The sequence below is a fragment of the Dicentrarchus labrax genome, unplaced genomic scaffold (genome assembly GCF_905237075.1).
Source record: "Dicentrarchus labrax unplaced genomic scaffold, dlabrax2021, whole genome shotgun sequence".
Taxonomy (NCBI): domain Eukaryota; kingdom Metazoa; phylum Chordata; class Actinopteri; family Moronidae; genus Dicentrarchus; species Dicentrarchus labrax.
The window spans coordinates 3,383,102-3,400,467 of NW_026136710.1; the positions used below are offsets into that span (position 1 = coordinate 3,383,102).

General features: G+C 41.0%; 1 protein-coding gene across 3 annotated transcripts in view; it reads left to right on the forward strand.

Annotated features, from left to right (window-relative positions):
• Nucleotides 1–17,366, forward strand: part of adamts6 (ADAM metallopeptidase with thrombospondin type 1 motif, 6) — a 64,901-nt gene that overhangs the window by 40,813 nt on the left and 6,722 nt on the right. For all 3 annotated transcript variants that reach the window (XM_051412164.1, XM_051412166.1, XM_051412165.1), the window contains exons 17-23: nt 765–888; nt 1,639–1,719; nt 4,486–4,649; nt 7,207–7,345; nt 9,731–9,860; nt 13,296–13,500; nt 13,582–13,758. In XM_051412164.1, the coding sequence (XP_051268124.1) occupies nt 765–888; nt 1,639–1,719; nt 4,486–4,649; nt 7,207–7,345; nt 9,731–9,860; nt 13,296–13,500; nt 13,582–13,758 (1,020 nt within the window). The remainder of the gene's footprint in view (nt 1–764; nt 889–1,638; nt 1,720–4,485; nt 4,650–7,206; nt 7,346–9,730; nt 9,861–13,295; nt 13,501–13,581; nt 13,759–17,366) is intronic.

Consider the following 17,366-nt stretch of genomic DNA (forward strand, 5'->3'; position numbering starts at 1 on the left):
ACGTTGTTCTGTATTTTTCTTATTGTCAACAAATCCTCTAAAAAGACCAAAACCAATGATGTGTTAGTCTGTGACTCAGTAGTTTATGACTTTCCAACCCTGTCTGCAGCCTCAAGCCCATACGCTCTAATAAATAAGTAAAACTTGAAAAACAGCTCACAGTTGTATAGTTTCATTAAAAATGTTACTCAAACTGAGTACTATTTTCTGAAGTGGATTAATACACAATTTGATGCTCACTATTATGTGGTATCCATCTAGAAACTGGCGTCTTAATAGTCTGACACTTAAACTCTATTATATAAAACAGCTATAGACATAAAAGAACAGATAAATTAATACAATAATTAAGAAAAAGCCAATATGTAAAAGTCTTGAGAGATGATTTAAAAGAGGCAATGAAGTTCCTCAGGTAGAGGAAAGGGTTGGAGCTCTAACAGCACAAACACCCTGTCACCATTGGTCTTGACCGAGGAATCACTAACAGGTGATAAGCTCACCCAGGTAGCGTGGTGCCATGCCATCAGGGCCCTAAGGTGCTGGTCGGTGGATGTTGTTTACAGTCTTTTTGCTAAGCTAAATGGCTGCTGGCTTTAGCTTCGTATTTAATTCATCTAACCCAAGAAAGCGAATTAATGTATATTCCAAAATGTGAAACTATTCCCATTGTTTCTAACAGTAAAAATGCTTGAAGTCCCGAATCCATTGTTCAGTCTTAAATTAAATCAATGCTCATTCTCTGACTTTGTGTGTTGGCTTTAAAGCATGTAGGCTGCGACAACATCCTGAGCTCTGATGCTAAAGAAGACCGGTGCCGCGTGTGTGGAGGCGACGGCAGCACCTGCGAGGCGACCGAGGGCCTCTTCAACGAGTCTCTCCCCAGAGGAGGTAAAACATATCTCCTCCAGAGGGACTCAGACATCCTGTCACCTCAGGTTTCTGTTATATCTCCACTGATCTATTATACAGCAGCTTTCAGGCTTCTTTGATTCACTCAGTGTGAAAAGGATGAGCAGAGATAGTGTGTTTTGATTTGATGACCACATGTGACAAACTTAAAGCCACCGGAGATGACTGTGAAGAAAACAAAGTAACTCATCGTCCATTTGGAGCAACTTTTGTCCAAAAGCCAACACATCCCCGAAGCCAGGAAGATAATCTTTCATGGAAATGTGCCTTTCTTTTTTTTTTTTTTTTTGCCTTTGTCACCCACCGACAGAGCATATGTTTTGGCCTATTTAGAATTAAGTTGTCAGAGTATAGATCAAAACATAATATTTTTCCCATTAATTACATCATGGAGTGAAGGAATCAGCAGAAGGAGATAGGGACATGGTGCTGGCTTTAGCCCGAAGTCGTCTATAGAGAGCAGGAGAGAGAGAGAAAACATATTTCTCCTTCTATGGTATGGCTAGTAAACCATCTAAAAATACTGTGTGTGCACTGTGTGTATGTGTGTGACTGTAAAAAAAGGAGGGGATTGTTTTGTCCTCCTGCTTTGTCCTTTTTGGGTGGTTTTGAATTTATCCTATATGTACTCCTACCTAACATGATATGTAACTTTCTGTCTTCTCGCGAGGTGGTGGGGGTTGAGTGGGAAAAATACCAACCTTAACGAGCCCTGTCCTTGTCTTCCAGGCTACATGGAGGTGGTTCAGATCCCAAAAGGATCGGTTCACATCGAGATCAAAGAACTTGCCATGTCGAAGAATTATATCGGTAAGTGACGGCCTCGAAATGGTCGAGTCCCGTTTAGAATTTGCTGGATTTCCACTTTTGTGAGCTTTGGATTTTGTGCAAACATTCACGGCCCCCAGAGGATGAATCCACCATGAGGTCGACATTTTTGTCTTTTAGTTCAATTTCTCAACAACTTTGTGACAGATCGGCATCACATTTGGCACAGATATTCATGGCGCCCAGAGGATGAATCCTAATGACTTTTGTGATCCCTGACGTTTCCTCTAGCGCCATCAGCTGGGCAGAAATATTTAGCATTAACATCTATTAGATGTATTTGTTCCACTGACTTTTGTGATCCCCTGATTTACCCTCTCGTACAACCACAAGGTTGACAATAATGAAATTTGGTTTATGTTCCCCCTCAGGATAATTACCTACTTTGTGTTTACGACCAAATACCTGCAAAACTAATGACAGCTGCACTTGTGTGTTAAGTGCTAATTAGCCATTCTTAGCATGCTAACTGCACAAAAAGGCTTAATTATCCTGCTTCGTGTTTCTGATTGGTCAGCGGGAGGTCAGTTGAAAGCTAGCTAATCACATATCAATCAAGAAGTGGTCAGATAGGACCTGCGAGTGCCTCCATCGTCTACAACTTAACAGGCGGGTCTGCGAGTAGGTTACTTGTGGCAGGGACCTGTCATAAGCAAACTGTTGGAAATACTAGATCAGCGTTTCTCATACTTTCTACACCGCTTATCACCTCAGAAAATATTAGGCTCTATAAGTACCGCCAGTGCCGACCCGATTCAGCTACTCACGGTTCACACAGGAGGCAGGTTTATTCTTAATAAAAAGATTATTTATTTATTATCCTGAATGGAACCGGTTCAAAACCAGAGCTAATCGGGTGGAAAAGGGGTCCTCCCAGTCCACACGTCTCTGCCCAGTGGGTCCCATTTAGAGCCACAATTTAAGTATTTTTGTAACATTTATTTTACCTCCACTCACTATCTTCCCAGCACATTTTACCTCGTAACTAATCATGGATGTATATTTACGCCATGTTCATGAATGTGACCATGTCGCAGGCCGATATTAGGACAAAACATGACAGGAAATGCAATACTTATTATGCAGTATTTTGGCAGTATTATGCGTTTTCAATTTTCTTTTTTTTTTGTATTTCGGAGATTCCTTTGCTTACCACTAGAGGCAGTACCATAGTTTGAGAACCAGTGTACTAGATAAAACATAACCTAATGCCTTCGAATTCAATATGGCCTCCACTTCCAGAAAAAGAAGAAGGATTTGACCTCCCTTTCCTAAGTGACTCTAGACGTATGAACGCTGTCATTGTCACTGTGAGAATGTTAGCATGATGACTTTGGCATTTAGCTGTGTCTTAAGTACAGTCTCGTGTGGCTGTAGACTCTTAGTCTTGTTTCACCATCAATCCATCAATGTCAGCAGAGCCTGTAGCTCACTGCAGTGTGAATTTGCGACATCAAGCTGTTTCTTATTATCTGTTCAGTTCTGTGTCAACCACATTTCCTGGGATTTCCTTGTGTTTTGGCAAGGGCAAATTAGAAGATGCCATCATTTAATCTCCCGTTGCCTAATGTGAAGCCATAAAACAGGGTCTGTAAAAAAAAAAAAAAAAACCTGAATCTTAACACATGTGATGGCCAGCTTGGCACCAGACTCATCCGCTCTGTTCCAGACTAAACAAAAACTATTTGCAACACTGGCAGCGTCAGACCAAAACAATCAAACAACCGGATTCAATTAAGCCAGTTCTGTGTCCTTTCATTAACAAGAGAAAGACATGTGACAGCGTGTTGAATTTATAGCGGATGGTGTTGATGGAGGGCTTAAGTTACACTTTGAACCGGAGAGCTGCATCAGATTTATAGGGCCGTGGTGACAGCTGCCTGGTCCACCAGGATTATGGGGGATATGATGTCTATATATCAAAGTTTAAAGAGTGCAATTTTGGCTATTGTGTTGGACGAGATTTTCCCTTCCAAGCAATTTGTAATTGTGTTATGAATTTCATCTGTGACCCCCAGTGATAAAGATAATATTTTTCTTTTGCAGCATTGTCTGACTGCTTACTATTTAGGTCAGCAAAGTTTGCCTTTGTTAATGTTTTATTAAAGCAAAAAGTAAGCGAGACAATATAAAAATAGAGAGAAAAATAGAGCTGCACTGTTTAAAATAACCAAATCACAATGCTCACAATTAGTGCTGGAAATGAATGTACTGAGAAGGGGACTGCGATATGTTAAAGAGGAGCAAATTATTGTTTCATCCAATCTGCGTTAAAAAGCTGCAGAGGGGGAATCTGCAGAGCACGAGCCAGAGAGACAGAATAGCAAGCGGGTTGGATCGTTTCTCCTCAATTTGGCCCCATTTCAACGCAGAGAAAGTGGATATTTTCAGATCTGTTGTGCTTGGAGACCAACTTTTGTTTTGACAACCAGACAGAGTGGTATTCATGAGATTCGTCCAGGCTTTCACCTGAAGTGTGTTTTCTTTCTCTTCCTAAATTAGACGTATGTACATGTCGGTGCACGTGAACGTACGTGTGTGTGTGTGTGTGTGTTTCTGCTCAGTCTGTCGAGGGATAGAAAGTTGTCAGTGACATGGGAGAGGCTGAAAATGATGATGATGAAGATGAACAACGGCAGTGACATCACGGCGGATGATTGCCTCCACCTGTTGTCTCAGCTACCGTTCCTAGTCTGCTTTTGATTTCGCCTTTCTAAAAGTATTTTCTCGTTTTCTGTGGTTTCCTAGCTTTGAAATCCGAAGGGGATGATTATTACATCAACGGAGCGTGGACCATCGACTGGCCCAGGAAGTTTGACATCGCGGGGACGGCCTTCCACTACAAGAGACCCTCTGATGAACCGGAGTCTTTAGAGGCGCTGGGAGCCACCACTGAAAACCTGATTGTCATGGTAATAAATAATAATTGATTGTAAATGATAGAAAGTGTTTACTTACTATATTCAGATTTGAGAGTTTTCTTTTAACGATATCCTCAACATAGAAACACAGGACAATTTAAACCTGCAATAAGTTGATATATCAGACCGTCAAGCAGTTACAAAGCAGCATTATCATTCATTGGAGTCGTGTTTGTGTCCACCTGATGAATATAAGTCCAGTATTCACTCTCTTTGAGCTCTGTTTTTGGTCTCCACCAGCTCCTGAAAAAACTATTGATTCTAGCCATTTTAAAGGAGCATTGTGTAGAATTTAGTGGTATCTAGTAGTGAAGCTGCAACCATTTGAATACAGCTCTGCCTTCCAATGTGTCCTTTATTTCTTAGAAAACGTGTTTTTCCTGGCTCTAAATACTACAATACCCATTAGCCTCAGCCACTGCTATAAAAAAAGAGGCTACTCAGAGGCATGAACATGTTTTGTCAGGACCAAATCACTGCCATGGTTGCCAGATTGACCCAGAATCTCTCAGTGACCTGATTTAAGGTGCTGAATGTTTTATCAGGTTTCCAGGAAACATAATGTTGGGTTTCTGCTCACCGGCAGTGGGGCATGCATCACCATCTTCAGCTCAGTGATCGGATGTTTCTCACTGCCTCAAAAGTTGTAACTGACTTCTCTCTTTAAAGGTACCCGGTGGAGTTTTCTTGTAAATAGACAAAGTTATTTTTATATTGAGCAAACACATCACATGTAATCAGTGGCTGAAATGGGCCAGTACACATTTTTGTCCCCTTTTTTATTGAGTTTTTATTGAAAATTAAGGGGTATACAATAAAAAATGTTAAATAAAAAGAACTACTTTGATGCTTTGATGCCCCAAAACCCTGCTAGCAAGTTTAGTTTTCAGACCTCTGTATTTCTAAAACCCTGCATACAGGGCTGGTGAGGTATTGTGTAACTGCATCTCCTTGTAAACACAGCTAGCTTAACAGTACTGAAATTGTCTAAAGAGGATTAAAAACACCAAAACAATTAGGGTTATGTTATGAATTAGGCTACTGGCACCTTTTTTGGTCCAATGCAGGCACTGTTTGTATCCACATCCAACAAATGTGTCGAATGCAATAAGCTCATTTTTAAAATATATTTTGAAAGCTGCATTGTTTACACCCATGTTTGCTTGTTAGAAGTGAACCCACAGGCAGGAATGTGCCTTGCATCACTGCGTGAGATACAAACAAAGATACTAGTGGCCAAAAACTTCACGGGGTACCTTTATGTTTTTATGTACACAGGCTCGTACCTCAAAGAAGCAGATACAGTCTAACACAGTTGTTCATCTTGTGAGTTTGATTTCCATCCAAGCCATGGAAATCCTCCAGCTGCCATTCAACCATTCAAGATTGTCTAGGCAGAAAATGAATGGGACTTTAACTTCCAGAAACTTGGACACTTTAAACGACTCATCTCACTTTGCAACTTTATGGTTGTACTTCTTTGGTCGTCTTGTGCATTTTATGCTGTATTTTGGTCTGTCTTAAACTCAAGATCTGGCTGCTAACCTTGGATGACCCTCAGCCAGTGGTTTGGGGTTAAAAGATATTTATTTGTGGATATTGAGAAAAAAAAAAACTGTCTTGGCTGAATGCAAACACAATGTCACTTGATTTGGTGACTGTCTGTGTTGTTGAACTGGAGCTCGCTTGTGCATGTTAAATAGTGAGTGCACTTCTTTCTCTGCACGTTTGTGTGCCGCTCTGTGTGTTAATGTGAGGCAACTGAGCATTTTCTTGTCGTAATACTCGGTGGTTTCTGCCTTGACATGAATGCTGAAAATACCAGACCACACAGCACCGCTGGAATAGACGAGCAACTGGCCACTCGACCACTAGCCATTTCTTTGCGGCTTGCAAAGCCCGACTCCCTCAGTCTCCCTCTGCATCCAGCAGACTAATATAAACCACCAGAGCCTGATCCAGAATGCTCAAACTGCATTTAAAGCTCATCTAATCAATATTTGTTTCTTAACAATGGTCCAAATCACTGTCTGTAATGTAAATGAGGTCCCACACAAAGCCTGATTATGTGGTTCCTCTTAACTCTGTAGAGCTTTTCAGCATCTTTCAGGTCATTGCTTTTGTGCTCTTATCAGCTGTTTCTATCACTAAAGCTCAAAAAAACAAACTACCTGCACCAAATGACAGACAATGTTAGAGACTTGCTGGTGAACACAGTGAAGCATATAACAAATAAAGAGTCAGACATTTTTCTCAGGAGTTGGTGGAGACCAAAACAGAGATAAAACTGTGAGTACTGGACTTAAATTTGTCATGCAGACATAAACACGACTCCAAATAAGTGCTAATGTTGCTCGGTATCTAATTAAGTGGCCAAAAACTCATTGTATTTAAGCTCAAGAACAAGAATCAACTCTTTGTGAATGGATAAAAAATCAGATGAAGATTAATGAGCACAGACATTTTACTAAATGTACCTACCTTCTTATTTTTTCCCTGTTGTTTCCCTTTTTCTGTCCTCACCTTTTGTTTGCTTCCCCCTCTGCAGGTCCTCCTTCAGGAACAGAACATGGGAATACGCTACAAGTTCAACGTGCCCATCCAGCGCACAGGAAGTGGCGACAACGAGGTGGGCTTCTCCTGGCACCACCTGCCCTGGTCTGAATGCTCGGCTACCTGCGCTGGAGGTAAGTCAGCACTGCGAGGCTTGACTGCAGCTATGTTTCCTCCTTTAATGGTCACAGCAACATAGCTGCAGCCTGTTGTATGCAAGTTTTCATCCAAATTTAGTGCAAATTTTAACAGAATTCCCAGAAAATCTGCAAATTAAAATGCGAATTAATGCGTTTCCATCCAATACTAAGACAAACATTAGGAGTTGGTGGTAATTTTCCAGTTAGGTGCCAATGAACCACTGTAATGTAATTAAACAACCACCAGTACAAACCTCGACAAACGAAAAATTATATTTAAAATGTGATGGAAATAAGGCATTTATGTTTGTTTGCATTAGTTTATTTGAGACACGTTACAGTTTCCTTATCGCTCCACACTGATCTGATGTTTCATCTCTTCAGTGGACGTTTAGGGCACATGCTTCATGTACGTCATTATTATATGCTAAGCCTGTTTCCTGTTTGCCTTTGGCTCTTATTGATACACAAACTATTCCAAGAATAAAAACGTCTTTCTAATATTTTTACCTCTTTTTGAATTTTCCAGTGTTTCCTCTCAACTTTCTTATTCCCAAATCTAAAATGTGCATAAAAACAGGTGCACAGAAACGCACTTTGTGTTGAAAATGAAATCTCTACAATCAGCAGCTCATATAAAAAATATCTTTCATGCATTTAGTTACTGTTGATTAAATCACAGCTACTTTCTTTACTCCTGTCAGGTGTCTGTCAGGTGCCCAAACTCTCCAATTTGCCTATGTTACATGGTTTTTGTATATATATATTAATAAATGTAATAATACAATTAATATTTAGAGTAAATAGTGCTACACAAAGACTGATTTTATAAAACTGCTGTACAAGTTTTCATTATTAAAATGTATTTTTCTATGAGAGAAGAATACCGTCTTCTCTCTTTGTCGACCTTCTGCTGAGCTCCAGTGGCCGGTTGCCTTTTGAAAAAGAGCACTCCAAGCATTTTGGTGTTGAATACCATAACACGCTGTGGGTGTTTAAATTCTTTTTGAATATTTCTAACCTTCTCAAATATTTAATACTCCATATCTTGTGTGTGCGTGTGTCATTCTGTAAATCTTCCCCAACCAATAATTACACAAATGCTGAAGAGCCGTGTGTGGAAACCCAGTATCATAATTTGCGATGGGTTTCCAAAATCATTACTTTATAGCTTGAGATTCAGCCCTCTAATAAATTCAATATGTATATTTTCCATATTTTAGCCAGAGTAATGAATATGGTGTAATTTCTGTGAATGAGCTGCTCTGCATAGCTTCTGGTTTACCAGCGCTGCACACAGATACGGCCACTCTTCTGGAGCGCTTGTCCTACAAAGTCAAACATCCAAAATCTGAAACCACAGTGAAATGTTGACCATAGCCTCAAGAATGACTAAACCAAACCTTTTAGCCCAAAAGCAATGGGTTTCATGTAACAATAAATAGTGTTTCTTCCCAGTTGTCAAGTGTGGCCTGGACGGGTTTGTAATATTTTGTAAAAGCATGACTGAATAAGCATGTGGGTTTCTCTGAGGAAGGATTTCCAAGTCCAGAGCAGAAGTTTGAATCTATTCCTTAGATGGGGAAGCACACATGGCCTTCCAGTGTTGTAAACATGCCTTTGCATTGTTGATCCAAATTATCTAATTTGTGTCTACTGTGCAGCTCCGACCGCGCTGAGCTTTAAATCAGTAAAAATGTTATTTAATCACGCACCCATTCGATACAGCTAGCTCAGCTAATCACAAAGTGTTGTTTAATATATCACTATAGTAATAAAACCTATGAAAAACACCTTTTGACAGCCTTACAACTGAAGCTCTTATACCCCATGCTTCGCATTTATTCCCCCAAACTGTATTTCACTTCAAGCACAGATGGGTAGATTTTCTATACTTCATGCACACACACTCACTCACACACATCCATATCTCATTACAACTGCCAGACAAGTCTGCTGTGGGATATGTCCCACGAGGGCCCAAACAGACCCTTTCTGAGTTGGTATGGCATCACACACACACACACACACACACACACACACACACACACACACACACTCACACACATAGAAAACACATGCATGCTCACACACACACACAGTGGGAGGTGTGACACCGATACGGTAGCCCTCACTCTCTCCATTAGAAGCCAAAGTAAAGAGCTCTCTGCTCTGTAAAAGTGATTTGCCAAGATATCCTGCAAAGAATCAGGAATTTACATGTCTGGATTTGCTACAGGCTGAAAGAGATACCATCTCCGCTCAAACACAGCGCTCATACACGGCGGCCGGCCTTCCATGTTTCTGAATGGGGGTTTTAATGTGCGATATCAGCTGAGTTCTGTGCCTGCCCTTATTGATCGGTGTCGTCCCCTGCAGGTTCCCAGAAGCAGGAAGTGGTGTGTAAGAGGCTGGATGATAACTCGGTGGTCCAGAACAGCTACTGTGACCCAGACAGCAAACCTCCAGAGAACCAGAGAGACTGCAACACTGAGCCGTGTCCTCCAGAGTACGTATGGCTGAGTCTTGATTATTTTCATTATCAATTGATAGATTGATTATGAGAAATTAATGAAAAATGCCAGTCACAAGTTCCCAGAGCACAAGGTGACAGTCCAAAGCCCTAATATATATTACATTTCCAGTGATAAAAGACAGCAAAAAGCAGCAAATTATCACATTTAAGAAGCTGGAAAGAGAGAATAAATGACTGAAATGATTAATTGATTATCAGAATTGCCGTTTTTTTTGTTATGTTGATTAATTAATAGACTTTTCTTTAATTTTTCTGCTCTCCAGCTAAGTTCAGTTCTTTTGCATATGAAATAAGAGAGGTTCTAATATAAAGTATCAAAAAGGGCAGCTGAAACAAACTGGAAACACTTTATCACACATATCATCACCTTATTAAGGTAATATGAGAAACATGTTTGCAAACAATTGCCTTGTTACATGTGCAGCAGATACTGAGCAACATTAGCTTTCATTTGAAGCCATGATGAGGAATTTAAGTCCAATATTTACTCTCTTTTACCTCTGTTTTGGTCTCCATCAACTCCTGGGGGAAATATTTGGCTGTTTAGTGGTTTAATTCTGTGTTCACCAGCTAGTTGCAAACTTCATCTCCTCTTATTGTGTTGTGCAAGTATTGTTTCTTTTAGAGCTTTTTTGGGGCTGAAAACTGCTGCCTGATGCATCTGGAAGAAAATCTGAATCTAAAGAGTAAAGTTGTGGGCCATAAAACCGCTGAAATAATTAGCGTAAAGATACTAAAACGCTCCACAGAGCTGAGGCGAACTGTGTCAGGTGATAATTCTCTGTAGGTTTGTCACTACGAGTTACACCTTTCACATTACGCATAGACATCTGATCCGTTGTTAATTTAAAAATATTGAGTACAGCAGCTTTAAGTTTCAAAAGAAAAAACGCTCCGTAAAAATGACTCATGATATCAATGAGCCCTAGTTTGTGAAATGTGTTTGGAAGAAAATAATAAAATAAAATGGCAGTGATTTATAACTTCATATGTTAACTATTTTCAGTGTTTGCCTCGTGCCAAAAATTAGAGCCCTGAAAATGACCACCTGTGTTTGATTGTTTTGGCTTCTTTACCGATCCTCGAGGGGTAATATACACGTACACAGGTGGAATATGAACTTGTGTTTGGTGGCCAAATGTCTGTAAGCCCAACACTGTAGCTGCAAGCGTAGCCAGACTCACTTCAATCACGTCTGGAAAAAGAGGGATTAAATGCATCGGGTTAATTAGTTTCAGACTATCTGATAATTATTTGTGTATGAGAGTGAGTGTTGGTGTCTGTCAGCTGGATTTCGGCCAAAAAAACTGATAGTATCATAAATCTACTGTATAAGTGGTAATTTGTTTTCATACATTCAGACTACAGTCTTGGGTTATTTATTTTCACATCTGTATTCAGTGGACGCAGACTTGTGGTATCTCATTTATTTTGATTAGTATTTGAAGGCCGTTGCAGTGCACGTGTGTGTATTAAGTTACTGTGCACACTTGACATTTGTGTCTGTTAGGAAGGCAAACACCCCTTCTGCAGCCTCAGGAAAGGCCGACTAAAAGAGACCATGTAAACACGATTGTTTTAGAATAGCCGGGGTTTTATGGGCCCGAGTAATGAAAGCTAACACAGATGTTTGAACACGTCGTTAATTCTGTATACATTCCTTCAGATGATGTAATATCTCACAGGCTGGATGTGTTTGGAGGGCTGTTGTCTGAGCAGTTTTATCATATTAATTCTGAAGTCTGTAGACAAAGGGTTGAATAAGACTGGGTCTAATTTTCTGGAGGTCAAAAGCTCAGCGGTGTGGCACGCTCAACAATATGGTGTTTACCGTTGGTGTTCAATAAATGTAGAAATGTTCAAATTAAGATATTTCATCCAGGTGTTGGTGTCCAAAATCATGTGGCTAACTTAAGATGTTGCTACAATACTACAAAAATGAGGTTGTTTCTTAGTACACAAAGTTTTAATGCTATTAAAGTAATAGTTTGACATTCTCTTTCTTTCCGAGAAAGCACCTCCTGCTCCATATTTAACGCACAGACATAAAAACGTTATTGATCCTCTCATCTACCTCTCTCAAAGATCAAATACACCTTTTGATGGAGGTGAAAACTAATAGTAAGTTTTTAAAATTAGCTTGTACCCCTCTATAAAACAGAGCCTTTACTTGTAAACAAACAGAACAAAGTGATATAATTGAGTATTACATAAAAAACACATCGTATATCCTTGAGTGTATAATGCATTACTATTCTCATGAAACATTTGCAAAGATGGTTTCTTCTTGCAGTGTTTTGTTGGTGCATCGCTGTGTTTCTTGGTGCTTTGCTGCCACGTGTAGCTCAGTGAAATAGTGCACTATAGTGGAAGCACTGAAAGGAATGTGTATCGCGTCACCCACAGGTACATGAGCGCCCTCGTGCACGTGCACAAGACAAACAAGAAGGGGACCCACTCATAAAAAACAAGCTCCATGGCGCTCCATAGGGAACCTTTAGTGTGCACCTTTTCACCTTTTCAATACCGCTTTCAGTTTATATTGTACTTTGGTGGAGCGTATTCCCAAACAAATTTGCAGTTAATCAAATTACCACAAACCTGTTGACACACAATAAACCTGGGGCCTGCGGGGGCCCCTGAGGATGATCTGTGGACCTGGGTTTGAAATTTAGTGCCCATACAATACGTAGAGTACCAAAACCACAAATAGTGCTTTTTTTCACTACCTGACTTTGAGAAATATAATAAGAAGGACTTTTCCGAAATAAATTTGTCAAAAGGTTTGATTTAATAATAAATAATAATCATTATTTAAATGTATATACATTATTTATTTATACCGCATGAGGTGGAATAAAATAAGAAAGATAAATACTTGCATTAAAACATGTTACAAATTACCTAGTGTTTTTTATTAAAACAATGAAAAACTAAACAGCTGCTTCATTTCCAACACTAAGACGAGAAGACGTTCTCTTAAACTGAGAAGTTGTGCGAGTGGTCTTACTCTTAAAATAAGGAAAATAATCTCTGCAGGGATATTATGCAACCATTGTTTTAACTTGTTACTGCTTAAATCTTGCTCTAATATCGTATTAAGACAAAGTAAGATGTACTTTCTTAAAAGGAGATCACTATTTCTGATGCAGAACATGCTCGACAAGATTATTTTTCTTTTCAGACAAAAAAACCTAAGACTCATTTCCAAGAAACAAGACTTTTTCACTTTCTTGAGGTTTCTTTTTTGCAGTGCAGTACCATAATGTGATTTTACACTGTAATTACCAAAAGCTTGTTTGTAATGAAGTAGCCACAGGGAGTATAACACACCGCTATATAGATTAATGCCACTGAGACAGCGCTCACTGTTATCTTTCTGTTTTCACTCATGTTTCTCTCCTCCAGGTGGTTTATTGGCGACTGGTCAGAGTGCGGGAAGACGTGTGACGGCGGTATGAGGACGAGGACGGTGCTGTGTATCAGGAAGATTGGCCCTGCTGAGGAGGAGACACTGGAGGACACCCACTGTCTGACTCACCGCCCCATCGAACGAGAGTCATGCAACAACCAGTCCTGCCCGCCGAAGTGGGTCACTCTGGATTGGTCAGAGGTGAGACAACATCCTGAAACTAACCCTTCAGCTCACTGTGCTGTCGAGATGCTCTTCTCACACCTCCTCCTCCCTCTTCAGTGCACGCCAAAATGTGGCCCTGGCTTCAAGCACCGCATCGCCTTGTGTAAGAGCAGCGACCTGACCAAGACCTTCCCGCCCGCCCATTGCCCGAGCCACAACAAACCTCCGGTCCGAATCCGCTGCAGTTTAGGACGCTGTCCTCCTCCTCGCTGGATCCCTGGCGAATGGGGACAGGTAGGACGACACCTCCTTCACATCACATCCTGATCTCAGAACAAAAAGCCTCTTTTTTTAAAACTTCAGCATGATTTGAGCGAGCTTCCCAAACAACGGTACAGCTGGTTAATCCTTTAAAAGGATAGCTCGAATGTTTAACAGACAAAAGATGCACAGATAGATTCCATGTGTTGGTGAATGGTTAATATAATTTACACCTGGATGACATACTAAGCAGGCCTGTGACGTGTGTGTGTGCGCGCGTAGAGGTTTGTGTTTGTGTGTGTGGGGCCAAGTGCTCCGGCAGGCCTGGAGTGTGTGATCAGTGGCAGTCATATCCTCCTGGCTGTTTGAAGTTTATCTCTGCCTCAGAGCAGGCCCTCTCTATCACTTCCAGGAACACGATTTAGAGGAAGACCGAGGAGTAGCATTCTTGGGCTCACCCTGACATGACTTAGTGCGCTCAGCAAGGCTGTTGAACACTTTACAACACAGCTGACTCATGTTGGTGAGAGGACGCCAGAAAAACGTGCGTCAGAGAGAGTTGTATCTACAAAAGTATGGCTTGTTATTTTGTTGGATTTGTTAATAATTTAGTGTAAAAGTGGAATTTTAAACAGTGCGCCGTGATGTTTAGAAGATGTTTTTTTTTCGGGGTCAGCTCGTCGCTCTGGTGGAGGTGATGTCATGGTTTTAGCTCTGTGTTGTTGAGGTCAGAGGTGAAAGGTCAAGAGTCAGGCAGTCTAGCTCTCCCTTAGCTTCTCTTCATAACGGCCACATGTGCGTTCACACACACACAGACACACAAACATCAGTTAACACTCCTTTACAATTCAATCAGTCCCAATAACAGCCGTAAACAGACCTGACTGATAACCTCAGCCCGGTTCATCAAAGAGCGGGTTCCTCGCCACGCCGAGCCGAGGTTAATACCTTGTAGAGCAACAGCTGGAGTCTGCTCTTACACAGCACTTTTTTTTTTTTTGGCTGTAATTATAAGCTTCGCCCTCGCTGCTCCGATCCCTCGCCCGCCGGCCCTCCAAGCGTCAGAAAGGGGAGATTGTTGCCAGCTACCGAGTGCCTGGTCTCCAAGGGCCAAAAGGTCACCGGTTCAAATCCCACTTAAGTCGCACCATTGACGTACGCCATCTGTCATGGCCGGCAGCGGGTCCTAATAAAGACTCTCTAATTGGGAAGGGATGACATGTGGGCTCAGTGATCTGAGGCGGCCAGAGAGGATCATTGAAGGTGACAGAAAGCCTGGTAGTTCTCTCGTCAGCTGGTTTGTTGAAGGCTCATATCACACACTCGTATGTGGGCACGCACTAACAGTGATGGCCGACAGGTGTGTTAGAGTAATTATGAAGATCTCTACTTCATGTGATGCTTGTGTTTTGCCAAAGGTGTGTTGGCAATTGTTTTTGTAGTCTTTTTTTTTTTATCCTCCAAAGGAGTTTAATGGCCACCCATAGAACCAACCTCAGGTTTTTATTACAACTGGCACACTGATAGAAGAAGAAATGCAGGTGCACATTTTGGGTTCAGTACAACAACTTTTTTCATGTGTCAACAGCCGTTTTCTCCCTTTGTTCTGTGGTCAAGGCGAGTCCATCGAATAGAGTCATTTCTCATTAAGTTTTTGCTCCTTCTCTTACAAAATCAAGCCAGTATGCTAAAAAGCCTCTTTGGGTTGCTTTTATTAAGACCCATCAACATTTAATACTCCAGTGTTTTGGAGATATCCTTGTAAATAAATCCTAAATAAGACTGCAGTACTGGGAATAATACCTGAAGGTTGTAGAAATTCATACTTATTAATAAATATTCTCTTGCTTATGGCAAGGAAACATATAACTGGACATTGTCTCAGCGAGTATGCACCTTCCACAGGAGAATGAACAAGCAGATTACAGGAAGTAGACTGAAACTGAAACTATAGACAAAAACATTTGGGGAAAAAATGGCACCTACTCAATAGAAATAATGATTTTTGCTTCTTGTTTTTGTCTAATTTCTGCAGCTGTATCTGAAAGATCCTTTTTCGCGAACTGCTACGATCACTTAAAAAGCTTAAAAAGAAAGAAAAACATGTAATATTTTAATATAAGATGCAGAAACAGGAAGAGAGCCAAACCACAACGCTGCTTTTTGCGAGAATTGTCAAAATGACTCAATATGCTCAATATACCTGCATGCAATTTTCTAAAAAATCCCTGCATACTTTTAAGCAGAGTTTACGAAATGCTTTACAGGAAGAAGAAATTACCGAAGAGGGAATTAACATGTAAAAACAAGCCAAATTCAGTGTAGAACAGCAGGCAGTTACGTGTGAGAAGAAGGATGACTTGGCTTGTCAAGAGACACGAGGTCTGTCCAATCTGTTGGCCTGTTGGTTCCAAAAGCCCAATTTAACAACTTTGCGTTGTAGTGTGATAAATAGAGTGCAAGACTTATTACAGTGGCTTATGATGATCTGCTGGCCTCCACCGGCAGAACGGTCACATATCGCCAAAGAGAAGACACCACTAAAAAGACCAACATAATCAGAAATACAGGGCTGCAATCAAGCAACTGGAAGGCCGGGCATCACCCGCCAAGCCCTTCAGTGTCACTCTTCTGGGAACCCTCAGTGGGAGTTTGTGGTCTCTCACTATAGTCAGATAGCTAAAAGTCAGATAGACGTCAACTGAGGTGCACTGAGTCAAGAAAAATAAAACCACAACACCCTGAACTGGAAGGGGGTCACCTCAGGAAAGACTGGAGAAGAGGTGTCCAGGCAGAAATGTCTGGGAGGTAGATCAGCGTGGGGGATCTCGAAAGAACTGCCAAAAACCGAGTGCGGTGGAGGACATTTGTCAGTGACCTGCGCTCCCTGGAGGAGCAAAGAGCTTAAGTCAAGTAAAGCTTACAAGTCATAATGCAAGAATGAGTGATCTATTTACTGTTAGTGAGAGAATAGATTTAACATTCACGTAGTTGTGTCAGTTATTGCAGACCTTTGAGCTGTGAAACACGCAGCGGACTCTTCCTCTGGTCCTGATCAAAAGTTCTTAGTCAGCACCCGTTGCACCTGTGTTCAGTATATTCTGCCTGATGCTTTGTTGGATTTGCTTCTGGAGTTGCAGCTGTATTAGTTTATTTACGTTTGTATATAACAATATGAGCCGGGCTGGAAAAGCATCCATCCAGAAGACACAATCTGGCAGAAGCAGAACCTGGCCTTGTAACGTCTCCTGTTTTTGAGTTCTCTTTTTATTTGGCTATAACGGAGGTTTTAAAGCTGTGAGGCACTCCTGGGAGTCGGGGAGGGGGGACGTGAGGGAAAGATGATGTGTGATGTGAAGGGGACAGGTGTAAGTTTGGCTGCTGATTTAGTGTGCTTATCAAAACGGTTAGAAGTTGTGCGTCACAGCCACTGCTGCTGCGACACACAGCTGATGAAGGCAATTAATTCAGGTATTTTAAAGTCCAGATGAAATTAAAAATAATGCCTTTTTAACTCTTTAAGATTATATCCACAGTCATATTGGACACCTATTTAACAATGCATGCCAAAAAATCTACACAAAAGACAAATCTGACAAGACCAGAAACTGCCTGAGAATCATTATGTTTTTAAGTTTTCT